Source organism: Chenopodium quinoa, unplaced genomic scaffold (genome assembly GCF_001683475.1).
Source record: "Chenopodium quinoa cultivar QQ74 unplaced genomic scaffold, ASM168347v1, whole genome shotgun sequence".
Lineage (NCBI taxonomy): Eukaryota > Viridiplantae > Streptophyta > Magnoliopsida > Caryophyllales > Amaranthaceae > Chenopodium > Chenopodium quinoa.
The window spans coordinates 908,836-931,983 of NW_018742907.1; the positions used below are offsets into that span (position 1 = coordinate 908,836).

The 23,148-nt window shown below is 35.8% G+C and overlaps 3 protein-coding genes across 5 annotated transcripts; 1 reads left to right on the forward strand and 2 right to left on the reverse strand.

Annotated features, from left to right (window-relative positions):
* Positions 1–1,372: 1,372 nt before the first annotated feature.
* On the reverse strand, positions 1,373–8,915 carry LOC110727546 (homeobox protein HAT3.1-like). 3 transcript variants are annotated; one of them, XM_021907113.1, is made up of 9 exons: positions 8,661–8,915; positions 7,166–8,353; positions 4,959–5,124; positions 4,722–4,845; positions 4,496–4,608; positions 3,902–4,396; positions 3,145–3,453; positions 2,359–2,448; positions 1,373–2,280 (listed from the first exon to the last, which is right to left on the reverse strand). In XM_021907113.1, the coding sequence occupies exons 2-9, from the start codon at positions 8,179–8,181 to the stop codon at positions 1,909–1,911; spliced, it is 2,685 nt and encodes an 894-aa protein (XP_021762805.1). In that variant the 5' UTR covers positions 8,182–8,353; positions 8,661–8,915; the 3' UTR covers positions 1,373–1,908. The 3 variants fall into 3 exon arrangements, with proteins under 3 accessions (XP_021762805.1, XP_021762804.1, XP_021762806.1); XM_021907112.1 differs by having other exon boundaries at positions 7,166–8,290; positions 8,661–8,914; XM_021907114.1 differs by lacking the exon at positions 8,661–8,915 and adding an exon at positions 5,230–5,308 and having other exon boundaries at positions 7,166–7,348.
* A 7,164-nt stretch (positions 8,916–16,079) lies between these two features.
* Positions 16,080–19,370, reverse strand: LOC110727548 (F-box protein At4g35733-like). The gene is made up of 2 exons (XM_021907115.1): positions 17,904–19,370; positions 16,080–17,324 (listed from the first exon to the last, which is right to left on the reverse strand). Exons 1-2 carry the CDS (start codon positions 18,464–18,466, stop codon positions 17,144–17,146), a joined length of 744 nt encoding a protein of 247 aa, XP_021762807.1. The 5' UTR covers positions 18,467–19,370; the 3' UTR covers positions 16,080–17,143.
* Positions 19,371–21,569: 2,199 nt separating this feature from the next.
* On the forward strand, positions 21,570–22,871 carry LOC110727452 (F-box/kelch-repeat protein At3g23880-like). Its single transcript, XM_021907011.1, has one exon. It carries the CDS (start codon positions 21,570–21,572, stop codon positions 22,869–22,871), a length of 1,302 nt encoding a protein of 433 aa, XP_021762703.1.
* Positions 22,872–23,148: the final 277 nt, after the last annotated feature.

Consider the following 23,148-nt stretch of genomic DNA (forward strand, 5'->3'; position numbering starts at 1 on the left):
ATATTTTGTGATCTATACATACAAATACATACTTTGTACAATATTTTGGGTACTTGTTGAAATCGTTCTTAATAGTGTATTAATATCTAATTATTAAATTTTTACTTATTAATAATTAAAAAAATTATCAAGCAAAATATTCTATTAAAATACGTGCACAAAGAAAACTTTTCATTTGTTTAAACATGGAGAAAATATGTCTTACGGAGTGCTACATATAATTTGAGCAAAATACATGTCAGTAGTTGTAACATAAAATAAAAATATACTCCATAGTATTATAATGTTGATATTATAAAAATACGAAGTATGGAGTATATATTATCAATACTTGTATAATAGAGTATTGTCAGTTGCCAATTGTCGAGCATCGGAATTTTGGATTGGGCATGAGGAGAGAAAGTAGGTAATGCCTGGTCTTTCTCATGACCTTGGTATTGAAGTGAGCATGCCGCATGAGGGGAGATGATTGCCAATTGGCGCATAAAGTGGGTAAGTTTTTCTTTGTTTGGCATTTGGTGTTTCTTAGGCAGTCTTAAGAGTTAAGACTTGACTAGAAGAAGTTTAAGTAGAAATATCAAACATAAGCAAAACATTAATAATAATGACTGACACATGATTTTATCTTGGTCAAGTCTTGTATAAAGCATGTTTATTAATTTTATTATAAGACGGTCAATTTAAGGGTAATTTTAACATTTTTAATGGTAACTTTAATACATTTAAGGATAACTTTTAATTTGTAACGAGTTTGATTGTATTTAATACGAAGTATATAATTTCTACTCCGTTATAGATAGATGCTACAAAGGCTAATATGATTAATATAATACATGTGTTTTATAAACTAAAATTTATGTTAGGATGTAGTATTATAACTTTAAATACTTTTAGGGTAATTTTAATCCGTCTAACAATGAGTTAATGAAAATCCACCTTAACCAAACATTTGTGTTTTATCATAATTTACTACTACACTGAAAACCAATTTAGTAAATGTATTTACTTTCTATAAATAGCCATTTGGATTTTTGCATTTGGTGTTTCTATGTTCATTTGGTAATGCTGCCTCAGTAACCTGCTTTTCTTTTACTTCCTTCGTATGATTCAAAGAATAGGTACTACTGCAACACCTATTCTTTTACTTAGCAGCATCGCTAGGAAAAAGTCCTATTAAATTGGAACGATCGTAAAAGGCTGCACCAAACATATACGAGAAGATAAGATCAAACTAAGGAAGCTAACACTTAGAAATGTCAGGTAGCCACATTGAAGAACCACGAGCAAAAGCACCTGCATTGGATCGTACACAACACATAATCGATTCATGTATCCTGTGGAACAGACTTACAAACTCATTTATAAATAAGAATGAGAGATACCAAAATTGCAATTGTCTATTCTTCTCCAGAAGCTCAGTAATGAATAAGTACAGGAACTTTAGTTCTCGGTGTGTCAATATTTGCATTAGTTACAGGATTACAAAGTTGATTCTACCCTAAACTAATTACTTCAAGAATCAAACTTCAATGACACAGCTTCTCATCCTTCTGAAGGAGCATAGATCTTTACACATCCATACAACCCACTAGACTATGTTTAACAAAGGGTAAGAACACGAAAATAAAAACAGTTTGCTGCCTACACTACTCAGGAAACAGAAAAGAGCCGCACCATCCATATCCACTAGGCATATATATCACCTACTCTAGTAGCTGCTGTATTGATGAGCGAGATAATACTCTTCACAACTATTCTGCCCTTGGAAACACAAATGATCAGAATGGAAGAGTCATACTCATAAGTTAGGGTGAAACTTCATAGTCGCAATCTGAAGAATATGACTGTTAAGCTCTACGGAAACTTGGTTTCTACAATTGCGGTGGATTTTCCCAAACGAGAAATAACTCAGGCACCAGATTTCCTTCTTTTCCTCGGCAGTTTTCCTTGTGAAGCTTCAGCAGTTTCAAGTGATTCATTTTGAGTACCCTCTTTCGAAACCTCTGCCTTTGATGTTTCAAGCATTGACTGATTGCCTTCTACATTCATCCCAGACTTGGGAGGTGAGGATATCTTTCCACTGGCCACATCCAATGTACTGGTATCTGCAGTGCCACACTCAGGGACAGCAGTATTAGTATCAGCCAAAGCACTCTCACCTCCAATGCAAGCAACACTATGAGGAGAACTGCTATTTGATACAACTCGGGTCATGCTTGCTTCTACACGTGATGGATGGTGATGTAAGCTCCAACGAGCATTGCCAAACCATTTGTCCACCTGCACAAGAAAGCATTTTAAGAATAGGGACAAGCATACAATATGAAATTTCATCAGTTGTGAAGAGATTCCACCAACCTTGTAAGCTGTGAGTCCAAGTTCATTTGCCAACTTCTCTTTTGCTTGACGATCAGGATACTGATTTTCCTTAAATGCTTCATAGAGTCTCTGCACAACACATAACATAATTTGAATTAAAGCAGGAAATGATAACCAAAGGTCTATGACAGGAACTGATCAAAGTGAGTAGTCCAGATTTTTAAGTTAACTATCTCCTCAGTTACTGTCAGCTAGCACTCTACTCCCCAGATCCCAAAATGTGACCCATGGTGAAAAATACTGCATGTGATGAGATTTTCTTGAAAATCCCAGATATCGTTGTCTTCTAATACCTCAGTCACTATACAACTAGAATCAATAAGCAAACATGTCATATCTACAACTAGAAGCCAACCAATTTGAGCTCCACTGTAGCTATAATCCAAAGATATTACAAATATACACAGCCTATACTCCTAATTAAACGAGTGGCAAGACCATTAATGAAGCTGGTTCTAGATTAATCAAATAAAACTCTAATCAATAAAACAAAAATTAGATATTGCAGCAAAAAAATTCTTCTTTTATATCTCACGAGAGGATAGGCAAACAACTTCAAATTCTCAAGGTTCATGAATCCACGGCTCACACACAAGCATAGTCAGTAACCATTCATTGCCAGGGGAAAACTCAGTCTTGACATATTCAGCATGAAAGTAACTAGAATAATTCCAAGGTTTGATCACCAACAAGTACATCACAACTCACCCATTGACAGTACAATGATATCCCCAATTACTGAAATCAAATAACATTTCATAATACCTTAGTCACAGCTTCTCCAAGTCGATTATATGGTGGTCGCTTTTTACTACTGCCACCAGGACTTTTTTTCCGAGGGCTTTCTTGCAGCGGAACTGGTGACCCATTTGCAGCTTGACGATTGACCTTTGGCCGACCTCTTCTTTGAGAAGCACCAGAGCCACAGGTGCCATCAGCAGAAGCTGAGGCACCCATATTTGAAACTGAAACAGCTTTTTCTTTACTGTTTTTCCTTTTTCTTGTTCCAACCACAACATCTGTCCATTCTTCATCATCATCACTTGAATCCGAAGCAGCATTCCCATATGTTTCCTTAATAAACAAGAACATATCAAATTGACAGTCATCACCCATCAGATATAGAAGCTTTCATTCATTTCACACCCCAAAAGAAGGAAGAGCACCACTATTTTACAAATAAATCAATAAATATTTTATATGTAAAATAATGGTGCTCTTCCTTCTTAAAACTACAATGTCTCTTTGGGTTTTTACACGGGAATTAAGAAAGTTGTTGATTTCTTAAAAGTAATGATAAGAAGTACATATGTGCATGTGGGGTTAGAGAGAGATAGAGAGAAAGAAAAAGTAGTTGGGAATACTTGAAGAGATAGCGAGAGAAAGTGTTGGAAATTGATGTCAAAAGTACAAAAAAGAAAAGGAAAAAAGATGACAAGTCATCAAAAAGAGGGTAATAATGTCAAAAAGTACAACCTTTAAAGAGAAAGGGGCATTGTATTTTCCAGTGGGCAATACTTACATCATAGAGCTTCTTGTAGTCCAATCTCTGCACACATCTTTTACTAGTAAGAGGTGAAGATTCACCTAAGTCTTGCTCCAGATCCAAAGGAAGAGACGGTTCATTGATGTCCGAAGTCCCATCATCACCGATTGCTGCACCTAGATCCTCAGAAGCAGATGTAAAATCTGAACTTGAACTTTCAGGCTCAACTCCTTCATTAACATTTGCTGCATCAGGATTAAAATCATCATCCTCAGAATCATCAGAAGGAAGACCAAGATTTTGCTCAGCCCCACGTTTGGGCCCCAGATCTTCTGAAACAGAAGAGAAATCATCATCCTCAGATTCATCAGAATCAGACTTAGCAGAGCTTGATTCATTCCCTTCGGCATTGGCATCATCATCTGTGCCATCTGGGTTGTATTCATTATCCTCGGAATCATCTGAAGGGAGTCCCATAACATCATCCAGCTCCTTGGAGACCATAGCTGAAACAGCTTCAGGAAAAACTTTCTGCAAGAATGATGCAATTTTAGAATGAAGCAAAAAAAAATTAAAAAAAAAAAAAAAAAAAGGTCAATACTCAATACACAGGGTGATGCCTTGAAATACCTCCCATTTGTTCTCAATTGCAAGTCTTGTTCCTTGAGAATCATTAAGCAAATCAACACAGTCAAGTTTGCAATCACAAGCTGGACATAGCCAGCCCTCATCACCAGGTGGAACTGAACAGAACAGCAGCAGAGAACCCATGAAGAAATCATCTAAGGATTAATTTAATGTTTATAAAATAAAAATGCTGAGAGTCAGTACTATCAATGAATCAATGAGATTTTACTTTCTTCAGTTAGCAGCGGTGGGTCTAAACAGTACTGGTGGAATCCACGTTCACAAATACCGTCACAAAGAATAATGTCATTGCCTGGGGATAAATCTTTAGATGCACACTTGGCACAGAATATCTGTTACAGAAAAATATAGAGAGAAATTCAGGAGCAACTCATCAAACAAGATATCTCCAATGAAATCTAATGAAGTACAAGAATATATTTATACAAATGATTTTAGTTCTTACATCCTCACTATCAATGAGACCATCAGCATCATATAACGTCTCTGGGAACTTCCCTTCGGCAAGCATTGAATCAAGTCGCTGAAATAAATCCCTGATTTTCAACTTCGAGCGATTTATATCAGCCTTAGCACGCTGAAGCTCCTTCTCCGGCCTTAACTTCTCTATGCTGTAACATTAGAGCAGACAATCAACAAAGCCAATCCATGCTGCAATATACAATATGCAGTAAAACTAGTGTGGGCATCAAATTCTGACAAAGCCAATAACCTACATTTCCTGCAACTCTTTGAAGGTAAATGAGGTTTCTTCAGCCACCTTTGTAGGCAAACGGTTATTTGATTTCCAAATTGCTACAAAACCACACTATTGAGAATCATATGATAAAAAGAAACATTTTGGATTATTTTTTTCATAAAAGATGAATAATCATCCATAGCACATTTAACAATGGTACTATTGTTACAGGTGCATCATCCGTTTACAATTAGAACTTGAATTCCTCAAGTGATCTCAGAGCACAGAATTGAACCAACAGAGATGGGAGCATGGGACACTACAATTTCATCAATTGGAGTAGGGGCTCATAATAGTACAAATGATTTCAATTTAAATCCTGGTTTTAAACGAACATTTTGGAATTGGAAGATCTTAACCCAACTCCATTTTAGATTTTGGTATGGAAAGGGTTCAATGGAAAAGCTTTTAAGATAATTTTCATTCAGCATTTTGGACAATGTACTCAGCATGCTAATATATAAAGTGCCATTCCTTGCAATATTGGTTATGTGGCATCATCAAACCTACCTCTACTAGAAAGTATTAACAGAAAGCCATCTAACCAATGTACTCAAATTTCTAAAAAAAATTGGAATCGGGGGGCAAGAAATTTGATAAATATTTACGTATCATTTTTAATATGATCATCCGTTAAATACAAGTAATTCAATTATAAAAATTTGAAGAAGGAAAAGGAATTAAACAACATCAACAAGATCAAAAGATACATGTTAATACCAGTCTTGTTGACTAGTCTGGACTCCCCTTCCCTCATTTACTACATCTCGAGGACCCTAACCATTGCAATTCCCCAAAAAACAGAGTATCATTGCTATTTCTCTACTTCTTTCATTGCAAGCAGATCTGACTAATTGCAGTATCTGCCACCACCAACCAAAGCTCATCTCACTGCCCTATAGTTCTAGGTGTGCATACCTTCTCATCTATCACTAATTTTACTAATAAATCTTTAGTTTTCGCCAAAGATACGTGCACAAAGATTGCAGTATAGAGTGGAAAGCATGTATGTGACTGAAATTTTGTTTCCTGTGCATTTTATGGGTGATTTTTTCTCCCCAAAACGTTTCGACCCTTTCTAAAACATTATGGCATGTTTCAAAACAGGTTAGAGACATGTTACTTCTATTTCTTAATGGTTCCGTGCATCAAATATGTAGATACCTATAATATTACTTATTTCGCTAGATATTATGAAGCTAAGATAAGCAATTACTCAACGTTGATTTTTTTCCTACAGGAACAGCCTAGCATAAAAGTAGTCACTAATCTGACAATTTGATGATTTTGCAACAAGCCAATAGCAAAGCCTAACATTCAAAGATTTTAAACTTCTGTTATGCAAAATAGTTCAACACCACGAGTAACAACCCAAAAATGAGGCGTAAACAACCCAAACTCACTGCATTGAATGTGTTCAAAGATTGAGCTCAAGCCCAACAGCAACAGTGTTTCTCATTTTGGCAATCCACTAGAATTAATAGATTATGAGGAGAGTTTTGAACCATTTAAAGTATGGTAGGAAAATGAACAACTGGTTCAGTGTCTACTCCAACTAGAATCCAAAGACTAAGAATCTTAACAATTTTTAACTCTTCTCATGGCCCATCCGTATTAAATTACCATAACCTGAGTCACTAAGATGACTTCATGCCTTAATGGTCTTAACAAGAATGATTACCACTTAAAATTTCTAGGGCTCCTAAGTAGTGAATTTTAGAAAGCACCAAGAGATCCTTGTAATTAGTCCTCCGGATATAATTCACAATGCAAAACATGAGTAAGTCGGCATAAGTTGCATACAAACAATGACATCAGATATTCCACCCACAAAAATGCTAGCCATGCCAAATAATATAGGAGAAAGGATCACTAGAAAACAATATTTTAAAAAAGAAAAAATATAAACAAACCTTTGTCCCCTCCATCCTTCACTGGAATAAGCATCAAGTAAATTTTGTTCATAGTGAATCCTGTGCAGTAAGTATCTCAAATGCTTTCGCATTTTTGAGAATGCATCATCAGATTTTCCGTCCTTTCCCTTCCCTTTTTTCCTTCCTCTTCTTCCAGTGCTTCCCTTTGTAGTTTCCAGATTAATACTTGGTTCAGGATCTTTGGTGTTCTCATTTGACCTGGAGCGCAAGTCCCTCTTACTAGCTGCTGATAATTGTCGAGAGGTTTTCTTCTCTGAAGCTACTACAGCCTTAGGCCTTCGGCCCCGTATAGGCTTTTCAGTAGCATCATAAGCTGGAGCTGCTAATACCACAATGCGTACCTTATCACCAGCTTTTTCAGGGGATGGTGTGGTCTGTGCATTAGGAATAACCTCAGTGTCACAAGCAACACCTGGAGGTGTGGTCTGTGCGTTAGGAATAACCTCAGCGTCACAAGCATCACATTCATTTTGCTCAGTTTTACCACTACTCTTTAACATATCACTAATCAAATTTTCTTCATCTTCGGCCAGGGAAATCTGGACACCTTCCATCTCAAAAAGAACATTTGTATCATCTTTACTTTCTGCATTCTGCTCAGCTTTCACACTGTCTGGTCCTGCTTCAGAATCATCCCTTTCTTTCAACCCTGGTTGCTCACATTTCACACTTTCACGACCGCCTTCCCTCTGATTTTCTGACTCGTTTTCATCTCTTAAGCTAACATCCACTCCCTCCAAGGGGATTTTATCTGAAACCACATTGTTCATTTGCACAGGCTCACCTAGTTGATTACCAATACTTCCAACCTCATTCTTAGACAGTTCCACCACTGGTTTCTCTTTGGCAATCGTATCATTTTGATTTCCCATTTGCAACTCCGCCATAATTGGCTCGTTAATCGAACTTTGATAACTGAAAACTTGCTTTTCCTCAATCATTTGTTTAGGTATCGACGCGTTTCCAAACTTTCCTGAGCTCGTAAACTCAGCCATGTAGCTTGAACAACTAAATTAACAAAGGCTCCTCTTAACAAATCAACCAATGCCATGAATGAATCCTCCACCTATGCTCTACACCAGAAGTTCCGACAGACGTTGAAACCTACCCAAATCATAAATAAATTGAAGCAAACTCAATACCCAGATCGATATATCAAGCATACAACTGCATCAAGTTCATCCAGCAAGTATTTGAGCAATTACTTTAGCAAGAAATAAAATCACCAATAGCTAAATAACTTTTCTTTTCTTTTTTCTTTTTTCTTTTTTACAATTATTAGAAGATAACTTCTGCTCCCAAAAATAATCTAAAGACAACAAATCCAAAATCATTATAATGAGCAACACAAAAACCCATCAATTTTAACACCAGAAAAATCATACCCAGAACATAAAATCCCTAGATTCAACAGAAAACGAATTGAAATATAATTCTTCTATTTGAAAAGATAAGGTAGGAGAGAGAAAAGTACCTTCATCCCGGGTAAAACAGCAGCAAGAAAACATGGATTTAGAATGGAAAGAGCAAAAATGAGCACCGGAAAAATGGCGGCTGAAGCGGAGCGATGGCGTTGGAGTTGTCGGCTGAAGCGGAGCTAGGTTTTGTGTTTGTGTTCGCGGAAATTGAGGGGGGGAAAAGGGGAATTGGAGGTGTGACTGAGAGGACTTGAACTCGAATTCCGGGAGAGCAATGGTTCAAAATATATTACGGAGAGTGCTAAAAAAGTTGGTGGTTGGAATTCCCCTTTTATCTTTTTTTACCTCTCACTCTCACAGTCTCACTCGCATTCGCACTCATATTCGGAGGCATTTTAAAGGAAGGAAAGTAATATACCTATTGATATATAATAGGGGCAAAATGATAATTAGTACAACAAAAAGATGATGGAACCGCATATTATCATTTTAATTTTCAGGTTTTAAGTGTACCACTATAGTCATTTTAATACCATTACAACTACTATTATACCATTACACTCCAACGGCATAATTTCACAAAGTAGTGGTACATATAATAGCTTCAAAAGTATACCATTGTAAAAATCTTTAGTGTAATTTTAGCTATTTACAGTACTATTGTAATAAAAATGATACATTTCACATCTCAGTGGTACTAATGTTAATTTTTAAAATATTTACGAATTGTCATGTACCAACAAATACATAACATTCCTCCATTTCTACTTCCTCCTCTTATTCGCACTATGTCCTTTAATTTTGATAGAGTTCTAACCTGTCAAGCTAAATTGAGATGATTTGTAACTTACTAGACGTGTGGAGTTAGTATGGGTTATGTGAATACTCGATTATCCTAATAGGGTTATGTTTGGTATGATCCATGTCTAACTTATTAAACTATATTGGGTTGATTTGTAAGAGGTTTTAATTCCCCTAAATTTTTTTTTTCTTACCTCCCACTCATACTAGCACTTTGTCATATGCTCACTTTGATAGAGGTCTAGCATGTTAAGCTAGATCGAGATGATTTGTAACTTGCCAAATGTGTGGGTTTGGTATGGTTCATATCAATACTCAATCATCCTAAATCCTTTTTTTTTTTTTTTTTTTTTTTGAAATTTATATTTTTTGAAACACAATCATCCTAAATCCTAATAGGGTTATATTTAGTATGGTTCATGTTTAATTTGCTAAGCTAGATTGGGTTGATTTGTAAGAGGTGCGGGTCAAATATGATTTCTTTCATTACCATATAATTGTAATTGTAATATACTATTGTACTAATTTAGTAGTGATTATTCTTATATTTGATTAAGCTATGTTAAAATTACAATTACGAAATACAATTTTAAAATTATCTTACTCTTCCTCACCCCTTACTCCCAAGAGTCCTTGCCCGCGTACTCGACCAAGATAACCTATGAAATGTACAGTCCGATAGGTTTTAGCTTATCATGATTAAAAAAAAAAGTGAATGAATACCATGATACCCTCAAATATAGTATTTCTAATATTGAATAATTTATAATTGATGCCTTATTTCATGATAAACATTAGCGCACAAGGATGCTTAGTTCTTCCAACAAAAATCACAAACTAAAAAAGAAAACTAGTAAAATCATGCGTCAATCAGTATTTTTAATATAAATACTTGTATAATAATTTCTTTAATATCTTTAAAAAAAAAAAAAAAAAAAAATTACAACTTGTATACTTAGTGACCTTGATTTTCTCATAAAAGTATCATTTTCCTAAAGGGTAAAAAAAATAATATAAGGCCACCAATGCAACAGAGCTGCAGAGCATTTTACATTACATGCTACATCCACTGTTAATAAACATGCTTTGGTAAGGTGTTAAGGGGATTTGAAAAATCCAAAACCTAATGGATTGAAATAAGTTAGGACAATAGTCTGAAGTCCAAATTTCAAGACCAAAAGTTTTTGGACTATACTTTGGCACAACCTTGTCAAGTTTATAATCCAATCTTGAGTCCAAAGTGTAAAACTACATATATACTATATACCTCTAATGTGTAAGAAACAATTCATCAATATACCCATAATCTTATAATAAATCAATACAGTATTCCTTTTAATTTGAGAGAAAACTATCCTAAGTACATAATAGTTACTACTTACTAGTTTATTATAAAATCTTCGAGATCTCAATGCCCTATGAAGGGCTCTTTAAAGATTTTAAGGAATTTAAAAGAAGGTATTTTTGGATTATTTAGGGATGCAAAAAGGAGTACAATATTGGTATTTCTCCAAAAATACTTCAATATTTATCCATCTTAAGTCATAGCTTACTTGCTTGCATCATTACATATACACATTCATAGGAGCAGAGTACAACCTATGGAGTACAGTGCACATCATCTAAGCTAACTAGTGATACAGGATATTCGTTACGTTTCCAGCAAAAACAGAAACAGAAAGTAGCTGCTGATCTCAAACAACTTTGGTAAAAAGTAATGCCTATGATCAGAAGAAGCATAAGTGCAAAACATAACAGCATAACGCTAGCAAATACTAACAACATTTAACTTAGGCTCCTAACAACCAAAAGTTCCCGCACACCTCAAGAGTACTGAGATGACCAAATTTATACACAGCTCCCAAGTCCCAACACACCTCAGGACTCAGGAATTATGAGATGACCTAGTTCATACATTAGATTTTTGTCCCCTCTACAAAACACATATTCTACACAACAGTATTTAAGAAGGCGTCTTCCAGGCTACACACGAGCATCCCTCTTAGCCAGAGTGTTTCTCATAATCATATTCTTCCATAATGTACTTTAACAATCAAGACGAATTTTTTGAGCTGCTGCTTTATCTGAAAAATACAGTAATACACAAACATAAGAAATCAATGCATCGTAAAGACCTCATTTGTGTACACCTTTAAAGAAGCTTATGTTTTTGTTACTATAAAGCCTCCTGCCATGACGGAAAAGAGACGTCACAGAGCTTTCAATCTGGTTGGGGATTTCACTTCTGAAAGACTATACATGATTAAACTGGAAAAAAAAAAAAAAAAAAAACAAACCTGATGACAGCATCATAGGTCCCAATGGAAAAAGGGGAAATCAAATTGCTAGCAAAAGTAATCTAAAGTGAACTGGATTCACTATCGATGATAATTCAACACAACACCTTCAAGGAAAACACATACATTATAATTTAGTGTAGCTTCCTGCCTTTAAAAGAAATCAACAACCACAGAGCTATAAACAATCCAGCTGAATGAAATAAGGATCAAGTCTTTGCATCAGAAGGGAAAAAAATCATACTGATGCAAAGTTGTAAACACCTACAATTAGCTTACATTAAGTTATTGAGTAGCTCCCACCAATAACGAGAAATGAGACAACACAGAATTTTGTACTGATGCTTTTTCCTGAAATATTGATTTTACATATAAAGCATAAGAAGTCAATGCATAAAAAGATGCCATTACGTCCAAGCTTTGGAGCACTTTATTTCTTTTGAATAAACACTCCACCAGTAAATTCACCAAAAAAACATACAGTATTAATTAAGATCGAGCTCATAAAAGGACCAACTCATACTCTTGGTTTTGGACTAAATGAAATCTAGAATTGACGGGTCACAATCAGAAACACATCAGTACTCACCATATAGCAAGATACATTAATGTTGAACCTTACACCAGTGAAGACTAAAATGCAAAAGCACCAGGGACAGTCAGAGCTGCTTAAGGATATTGATGCCAAAAAGTGAAGCAGCCAAGAATAATTTAAAACAAGCCAACTGATAAAGAGGAAAGCATGAAGTCTCTCAGCTAGAAAGGGGAAAAAAAATCATACAGATGCAAACATCTAGAACCAGTTTATCTAATGAGATTGCAGAGCTCCTTGCCATGATGAAAAATGAGACAAAACGGAGATTTAAATCAAGCCAAATGGTGTGAAGATTTAACTGGATTGCTGAGAGACAAAACATGATTTAACAAGAAAGAAACTATATACAGTTGAAAGTCAAGTCTCTGCACTAGAAGGAGAAATCATGTTACGGAGTATGAAAGAAATCCAAGCCAAAATCACTATTGTAAAACGACATAAGAGAAAGCGATGAAAATACCTTGAATCATATAAAGTTGCCAACTCAGCATAGTCCATCAGCTAAGCCCCTTTCCAAGATTAACGGTGCAGTGGAAATTAAGCTACCTGCCACAATCTCTTCCTGCTGAACCATTTGTTCCTCTAGTTCACGCCATTCTACAAGGTCTATCACTTGCTTTTGTGAATTACCAAAGCCCTTTCAACAAAGGGAACTAACCAATCTAATTTGAAATGCATCGTCTGGAGATCAACTAGGGATGAGTTCAGGTACTCAGCTTGTTGATCATTCAAGGACTCCCCTGTATTTTCTTGAAGAATAATTATCATCTTTGCAAGTGATTCAAAGGAAAATGTAAGAAGGCCATTACTGTGAACTACATGGCCTTCAATTACATTCCCATTCTTATCCCATATTTTTTGCATGATAAGCTGATAAACACAGAAATTGAACATGTAAGTTACTTGTTGACTAACGAACATACCTTTAAACTTATAAGTACACCCACATCAATCAACTTTGGACTTGAAAATTGGTATTACCAAGTCCAAGCTGACATCTGTTTCTAGGAAATTAATCTCTAAAACACTTTTTTTTTTTTTTTTTTTATAGAAATGATGCATAGATTAAGCGTTAATTACATCAGAAGGAGTATTATCTGGGACATCACCAGCAAAATTAGAGTTATGGTTTACAGACCCCAAGTTACAGTCTTTTGCAAAAACTTCGCTACAACCAGGAGGTGGGTGATACAAAATACATAATTGGTTACTGACCTCCAAGTTACATCTAGCATCCTTAGCTACTAAATCCGCTACTGCATTAGAGGTTCTTTCTTCAAAGTGCAATTCCAGATGGTGAAGCTCCCTTAGCAGGTCCCTGCAATTATAGAGGAAAATTGGATAACTTTAAGTATTTTTAACACAACTTTACTTCGTTTTACAATAAATTAACGTACACTCGTCTTTTTAGAGAATTTGTGTACTCTCTATATATACTAGCTTTTTTTTTTCTCACATTATTCAAATTAATTTAAGTCCCGTGTCACTAGGTGACAATAATCGCGAGCATGGCAAGCTAGCTTCCCATGGAATTGGTATGTAATATCCTTTTGAGGCTACCAATTGAAGATCTTCTCTGTTTTATGTGTGTATGCAAGTGTTGGCGCAATGCAATCAAAGGCCTTAATTTCGTTAACTCTCACATTCGCTTCATAAAAAATAAGTAAATAACGAGGCAAATACTAGTACAAGCTCCCTCATTGTAGTCTTTTCTCGATATATGAATTGATTTTCATTCTCCTGAGCATACTAAGGTCAGGCCTATGATTCCTAATATCCCTCTCGTCGCACCCTTCCTCGTTGGTTCTTGCATTGGCTTGCTCTGCTTCATACATTCGGATAACTTTAGCCGAACTAGATGTTTTTCTCTTTACAACCCGATAACTGGAGCCTCCAAGCTTGTTGAATTGACTACCTTAATATTTTGATGATTGACATACATAAAATAAACTCTGACTAATGATGTGGGTAAGTCTTGGTTGAACAGAAGATTCGGGTACAAAGCTACATGTTCCGGAGTGGGAACAAAAGAGTTTGGAAGTCTTGACGTGATACGCAAGCTTTCAAGATATACTTACAAGCTCCAATACTTAGAATATTTCTGTAAGCACTTGAGGATTCAAAAGAGTTGGAAGGAACACATAAGAAACTCGAAGTTCCAGAAGGAACTTAACGTTTGAATCAGGAAAAGAATTTAACGTAAGATTTAAAACAGTTTTGAATTCCTTGAAATAAGGAAAGAGTAAAAATCAGTTTGAAAAGATATGTTTTTGAAATAAATAAAAGTTAAATAATTCTTTAATTTAAAAGATAAGTTTATTATTTTTAAATTAATTAATTATTTAAATGTTTTATCTTTTTAACATCTTTTTGATTATTCTTTCTTAAATAAATATTTATCTTTTAATAAATATTCTTCTAATTGATTTTGACTTAGTAAAAATCCAGTTTGCTTATTTTAAGGAATCACGTTGAACTTGGGAGACAAGTCAGTGAAGCATGTTTCTCCACTCCCTCAACGTACATCCTAACTCTCCTGTTAAGGTGAACGTGGGATTGAGGGGGAAGTGGGAACATGGTTGAGGCTTAACTAACCTCTCTATAAAAAGCATTCAACGTTGCTGTTTTAAGGTGTGGAAAAACAATTAGAGTTTTCTGAGCGTTAAAGTTTTTTAAGTGTTTTGAAACCAGAGTTCCTTCCATCCTTGAGTTTCTTGAGTGCATTAGGGAAAATTTTGTAATTACTTTGTAATTGGGATTGGGGTTGTGAGAGTTGTAAGTGTGAAGCTTGAGAGAGTTCTTCACATTGTACAAGTGATTCAGAGTCGAATCACAAAGAGAGTAAAACTGCGATTGAGGGATCGTAGTTCGGAAACTTGAGTTCCTCACGGAACTTAGGTCTAGGCAGATTATTTAAGTTTGTAATTCATCTTTACATAGTGAAATAATTCATTGCCTATCTCGAGTGTCTTCTCTCTAAGTAGTTAGTTTAATTCCGCAAAATTTTTAAACTCCCCTTTTGTAGTAGACGTTGTTCTAACAAAGCTCATACCTAAGTTGGAACGTCTAGACCAGCATGTAAGGAATGGTTTTGGTTATGATTGTACGAGTGGAGATTATAAGATTTTGTTTTTGGCAAAAAAAGAAAATGGTAAGATCTATACTTGTGTATACAGATTGAAGAGCAATTCATGGAATGTAAACATGGAGGAACCTTGTCCATATCAATGCAACAATATAATTGGGCCATCATCTATGGTTCTTTATAATAATGCACTGCATTTCGTAACTTTTTTGAAAAAAATAATTGGCTTTGAACTTGGTAGCAAAAAGTTTCATGTAAGTACCACTGCCTAGTGATCCACTGGTTGTTCGTTATCAACTAATCGAGTTGGCTAATTTAAGGGGATGCTTGCATTTGGTAAGATTAACGGAGATATGGATTATGAAGTTATATGGCGTACAAGAATCTTGGACTAAGTTGTTTTATTTCTCAGATGCAAATGAAAATGGATTATTTGATCGTAAAATTTTGGGGCAAAGAAGGATAATGCCTTATGCTTATTCAGAGGACGGAAGGGAAATTCTAGTAGCTTTAGATATACGTGATAACAAGATTCTTCGTTTGGATCAAAAAGTCAAGAGTTCCAGAAGCTCGAATTTTCTAGTTTACCCGAAGATTGGACAGATTGGGCACGTTTTGGTTATGCCATGCCATGGGTTGGTTCCTTTGTTCATCCTTCATAATACTTTTCTTTAATAATAAGGTTGTTTGTTTTGCCTTTTTTATTTTATTATTAGTAGTAGTCACATAACTCTCTATTCCAAATTATAATTTGCATAAAATGTCCTTATTTTCTTCATATTTTAGTGGTTTTTAAATATATTTATATAAATTATTTTCCTCTCAATACCAACTCAACAAAAAACCTGTTGTCATAGAAAAAAAAAAGCTCAACATATTAAAAACATCTAAGACAGCCAGAAGATTCAGAACAGAAACAACAACCATGTTCATACAAGCAAGTAGCATACGAATAGTGTAATATATTGATTGCAACCTCCATGCCAACACGAGAATGAGACATAACAGAGCTTTAAAAATCCAACTGATATGAAGATGTAAAAGTTAGTGAAAGCCATTCAGAATTAAAAAGAGGCCAAAGGCATGTTGACACCAAAACAAATCAAAATTGAGTCGAATACAGTCAATACACACCCTCAAAGGAGAGGAAGAAATAAAAGATAAAAACAAAAAACATACCATGATTCAGATACTCAACATAATCCTTCAGCCAAGCCCTTCTCCAAGACTGATGGTGCACAGTTCGTCAGGCTCTCAGCCATAAGCTTTTCTTGCTGAACCATTTGTTCTTCTAGTTCACGCATTTTTGCGAGAAGCTTTGACTTTCTTGTCTCAAGGTTGATCATAATAGCTTTCTCGCACTTGCTTTTGTGAACTGCCAAAGCCCTTTCAACAAAAGGAACTAGCCAGTCTAATCTGAATTGCACCATTTGAAGATCAGCTAAGGTGGAGTTCAGGTACGCAACTTGGGTGTTGTTCAAGGAATCCCCTGTATTATTTTGAAGGATAATTATTATATTTGCAAGCGACTCCAAGGCCCATGTCAGAAGGCTGTTACTCTGAACTATATGCCCTTCGATTATGTTCCCATACTTATCGCATATTTTCTGCAAAACTGGGACTAAATCAGAGCTGACATCTATCCCTTGGAATTTCTCCAGTGAAGCACAATCATGAGCTATCTACATTCCTTAGATTAGGAATGAAAAACAGCAAAATTTCAAAAGCCTCCTCTATGAGTTTAATACTTAATTGGATAAGTCAGTAACCTTCTACATCATCTACATGAGTGTCCTTTTGGTTTGAGGTTGAAGGTGGATTCTCAGCACCTTGTCCATCATCCCCGTGTTTTATAAAAGCAGAGGAATGATCTTTTGAGCTGGATTCTGAACCATTATTATTAGCAGAATCTATATCTTCATCTTCCTCAGAAAAATCCGAGCTGTCAGAAATTAGTAAGCATACTCACTTCAGAAGCCATTAATTATATTACATCTTATGCATTGTTGAAGCTCTAACCATAACAGATGTTTGTCATAAATTAGGAATTCTAATTCAAAATAAATAGATATTAATATATATATATATATATATATATATATATATATATATATATATATATATATATATATATATACATAGCTCAGCCATCGTATACAATCTGAAAAGAAAATCGTTTAATCACAATGTACGTAGTATTTCCGTATACATATGCCCTTACGCGATGAGCCAAGTTCCAGACAAGATGAAAGTAGCTATGTGAAGTAGTCAGTATACAGCAGTACATGAGTACAAATATGCAGTTAATATCAGTATGTAATTGTTGTAATTCACTTGAGTTTGACACTTTCACACCCATAAAACTAATGTTAGAATAGTAGTGTATCTGGAGCAATATCATCTTGTCACAACTCCTTAACTACCCATCATATGACTAATAAGCAATTGAGAAAACAATCATGCATTATGCATCATCTAATTAAACCAAAGCTTTTTGAGATGAGAGATAACCAGATTTTACCTTGTCGACTTCCATATATCCGGGTTGAGCCCGACAGGAGGCAGCCAAAATATATCACATTCTTCATCAGACGACACCAGCTTAGAATTATCTCTATCCATATAAAACACAGCTACTACCAGATAATTTTCTAAGGGAGGTTGAAACAATTCATCATCAACAGAAGTATCTCCAAATTGAGTTGGAAAACAATTCTTAGGAAAAAATATGCAATTCCCTTTAATTCCAGAAAGATCACAAGCTTTGACAAAGAAACACTTATCATAACTCACAAACAATACCTTTTCCCCCAAATCATAAATTCTTTCCCACTTTTGCAACTCTTCATTCATCTTAAAAACCCAAAACTTGTAAATTCTTCTAACAATCAAGTACACTTCCCCATCATAAACCACCAAAAGCTTGCGCTTATCTCCAGCATCACTCTTCGAAAGCGATTTGCTTAATTCTTTAATCACCATTCCATTAACACCACTAATGAGCAAAGCTTGCCCTCCATGATTAACAGCACAAATATTACCCTTGTAATTCACGATATCGTCGAGCTTAAACTCGGGACCCATTTCCGCAAACCTCCATTCCCCATTAAACTTCAAAAACCCCAGTATCCCCCCTTGATCAAGCGACAAAATAGCCACTAAATCAGTCCCAAAAATAGGGTTTTCGTCTTTATTGGACAATTTCTGCAAAAATCACTCACTTGAGAAGAAAACACATCTTCATCGCCATTTGCGAGACACAATTTTAACCCAAAATTAAAATCAAGCGGCCAAAAATCAATCAAATTTAGGGATTTGGGAAAATAATAACTGTTTAAATCGAACTTTATACCAGTTACAGGATGACGAATTCTGAGCTTACCAGGGTTCAATTCTTCAACTGTAACTAACCAGGGTGGATCAATGCCGGAATAGTAATTTTCTTCACTAGGATAAAGAAGATAGGTCGTTGTTGAAATTATGTGTACAGAACGACCTAATTGCGTCGGTAATTTGCGTGGAAAAATTGAAAAAAGAAAATGAGTTGAAGGAGGAGAAGATTTACGCCATTTTCTGCAAACTCCTCGGAATCTCCGGTGATCGGAACCGTAGAATCTTAGGTAATCGGCGATTATTCCGACGGCTTCTTCCGGTAATTCTGACCAGTCTACAGTCCGACGCTGCTTTTTGACCTCCCGGTTTTCCATTTCCGGCGCTTCTCTCTCTGATTTTGGTTTTGTTTTCGTCAATAACAAAGTAGACATTACATAGCTTAGAACATTTTTGGCGCCATTATTGGGTTCTTAGTTTCTTATTTGGCGCCATTTCAACCTGTATGGGTTTGGTACTTGGGTGTAGAGGTGTCACCACATCCAATCCAACCCAATACAAAACCAAATAAAAAAATATTTGATTTAAATTCAACTCGCATTGATACAATAAATTAGCATTATTCAAGTTTTAAAATAGATTCAACCCGATGCGAATGGTTCTGTTTACCTTAGTGCCAAGTTGCCAACTCAAAAGTTATCTTGAATTGTGTTTTATAAAAATATATTCCCTTTGTTTTTTTATAAGCTATAATTATTATTTTTGTTCGTTTTTTTAGGATTTTTTAACATAAACAGACAAATCTTTGGCCGATTCTCGCATATTGAACTAACCTTTAAATCTGCCCATATTAGACACAAGTTTAACATTTTTCTCCCAAAATAAACCCAAATAACCGGTGATCTGTACAACTGGTCATTTTTCTTTAATTATCTTTTTTTTTTTAATTAAAAATCTTTGATTTTCTTTTTTAAATTAACAAAATAATTAAAAAAAAAAAAAAAAAAAAAACATATCACTCTCCTCTCACCCCATTGCCAGCCACCCCCTTCTCCACCTCTCCTCCCTTTTCGACCATCCCCTCACTCATTCCTCCATCACCTTCCTCCCTCTCGTCTGCCATGGATGAACCAACTCAAGCTTCTCCTCTCCTCTCCAATTTTTTTTTAATTTTTTTAATTTCAATGGCAGCCTCTCACCCCTCAATCTCCCCTGCTCCCTCAATCCCCAACACAACCCTCAATCAACCACCAATTAAACCACCCACACAACTCCCTACTCAGCCCCAAACACCAACAACAACAGTATCAGCCCCCTTCTACTTCCCTAACCGTCAGTCACCCCTCTCCTTCCCCAACCACCAGCCCACCGCCCCTTCTCTAACACCCACCCCCAAACATCCCTCCCTTCCCCAACCACAAAACCGCCCACCTTACCTAACCCCCCCTCCACCGCTGAAAATCGCCCCTCATCCCCCATTTCAATGGTGTTTCGGGGTGGGGGAAGGCTAGGGTGAGGTGTTTCCAGGGTAGAGGAAGGCTAGGGTGGGGCATTTCAGGGTGGAGGAAGGATGGGTTAGGCGTTTCAGGGTTGGGCCAGGGTAGGCTAAGTCATGCGTTTAAGGGGCTAGTGGAAGGTTGGGGTAGGTCGTTTTTGGGTAGGGGAGGGCTAGGTAGTGCGCTTTGGGGTGGGGTAGGTTGGTTCGAGCGTATTTCGAGGATGGGGCGTTTTGGGGTGGGGGAAGTTTTGGGTGGGTAGGCTGGGATGCGGTGTTTTAGGGGTGGGGGTGGCTGGTTGTGGGCGGGGTGACTGGTCGTAGGTGAGGGTAGCTGGTTCTAGGGGAGGATATGGTAGTGGAGGGGGTGGCAGCTTGGTCGAAATTAATGGAGGGAGGAAGGAAAGGGAAAGGGAAATTTAAAAAAAAAAAACCAACTTGACCAATGATAAAATGACAAGTGGCTTTTTACCTGATATAACAGGTAGGGTGACCTGCTTGGTCCAATTTGGGAGAAAAAATGCAAACTTCTGTCCAATATGGGCAGATTTGTAGGTTTGTCCAATATGGGAGAATCGGCCAAAGGTTTGTCAGTTTACGTTAAAAAATCTTTTTTTTTTTTTTTTTTATATAAACTACAGTTTCATTTTTGAAAAGCTCTTACAATTTATTAATATATTTTTATCCACTCTTTTTTACTTTATATCATTTCTTACTCCTCCAATGGTCCCCACCCCTCTCACATCACTTTACTTTTCAATAAAATAATAACTTTATCTATTCCACTAATATCTTATTTTATTAAAACACCTAAAACTCCGCGCAATCTCATCGAACTACGTTTTTAGAATAAAATCTTATTTTATCTATACAATAATTTAGTAGAGTCAATTTTATACTAACTTTTATCCTGTCAATTTATAACTAATATAATTGTCAAAAGCTATCAATTTCTAGCATATAGTCTAATCACTCTCATATCTTACAACTTCACTCAACAATTCAATAATTATCCTAATTTTATTTGGAAAGATAAATTATTAACATCCTACTAATAAAAGGCAATGATAATTGATACATACAGTTTAATATACCCGGATCTGCTCTAGTTGGAACAAAAAAATATCTTCAATTTTTCTAATAGCATCGTACGTAGTTTGTCATGATTCACTTTATTTTGTGTTTGTTTCCTAACATATCTCTAATAGGGTTCATTAATTTAGTAATATAATCTATCATATCAAATCTAGTTTCCTAGGTAAGTTAGGTTTTTGTTTTAGGGGTAGTAGTATTTATTGTATCTGCTGCACAAGATTATTCAACCAAGTCGGGTAAATTAACAAATTTTTGCCCGTTGTTAACATGAAGAAATCCGAAAGAAGTTCAATCAACCGTAAACGACCACTTTCCATACAAAATGAATCAAAACAACGCTCAGCGGCAAAAGTAAGGTCAACTTTTCTCCACCAACCATTCACAATAACCCCAATGCCAAAATCTCTAAGGAATAAGCAAAATATTCTAAGTACAATAAGCGACAGTAATCGCGAGCATGGAACGCTTCCAATGGAGTTGGTATGCAATATCCTTTCGTGGCTACCAATTGAAGATCTTCTCCGTTTTAAGAGTGTATGCAAGCGTTGGCGCGATGAAATTAACAGCCCTTATTTCATCAACTCTCACATTCGCCGCATAAAAAATAGCAATACAAGCTCCCTCGTCATAGTCTTTTCTCCCAAGTATAATATTCTTATGTCGATTGATTTTCACTATCCTGAGAATACTAAGGTCAGGCCTATAACTCCTAATATCCCTCTTGACAGACGACCCTTCCTCATCGGTTCTTGCATTGGTCTTCTTTGCTTTACACATTTGGAGTATTCTATGTCAAAAGAAAGCCGAAGTAGGCGTTTTTCTCTTTACAACCCGATCACTGGCGCCTCCAAGCTCATACCTAAGTTGGAATCTCTAAACCCGAATTTAAGGAATGGTTTTGGTTATGATTGTATGAGCGGAGATTATAAGATTTTGTGTCTGGCAACAGACCAAGAAGATTTTATGACGACCTATACTTGTGTCTACAGTTTGAAGAGCAATTCATGGAATGTAAACATGGACGAACCTTGTCCATATTTATGTGGCAATATACCATGGTCATCATATATGGTTTTTTCTAATAATGCACTGCATTTCATAGCTTCGGAAAAGTTAATTGCGTTTGATCTTGCAAGCGAAAGATTTCATGAGATACCACTGCCTAGTGATCAAGTGATTTCTTATATTCAACAATTCGAGTTGGCTAATTTAGGGGGATGCTTGCATTTGGTTACATTAACGGATATATGGATTATGAAGGAATATGGTGTACAACAATCCTGGACTAAATTGTTTTGCTTCTCACAAGCGAATGAATGTGCCTTATTTGATCGTACGATTTTGGGGCAAAGAAGGTTAACGCCTTATGCTTATTCAAAGGACGGAAGGGAAATTCTAGTAGCTTTATCCACTCATCATCACATGTTATTTCGTTTAGATATACAAAGTCGAGAGTCCAAGAAGATCCAAAATTCTAGTTTACCCAAAAATTGGGAAAATTGGGCATATTCTGGTGATGCCATGCCATGGGTTGGTTCCTTAACTTCCTTTGTTTATCCCTCATTTTGAAGTGCTTAAAATTATACTTCTCTTTCACAATAGATGGAATTGTTTTGACTTTTTCATTCATCAAAAAACAACTTTTACCCCCTTTTTTTTTTATATACAGTATATTTTTTGTACTTCGTATACTTCAATTAGTGAAAAAGAACACTAAAAAAATATGTGTAGATTATTTTGTTTAAGAATGTAGAAATCTTATAACTCTCTGTTCTAAATTATGATTTGCCTGCCTCAAGTGTCGTTCTCTTCAAATTTCAATTGTTTATATATATATATAAATTAC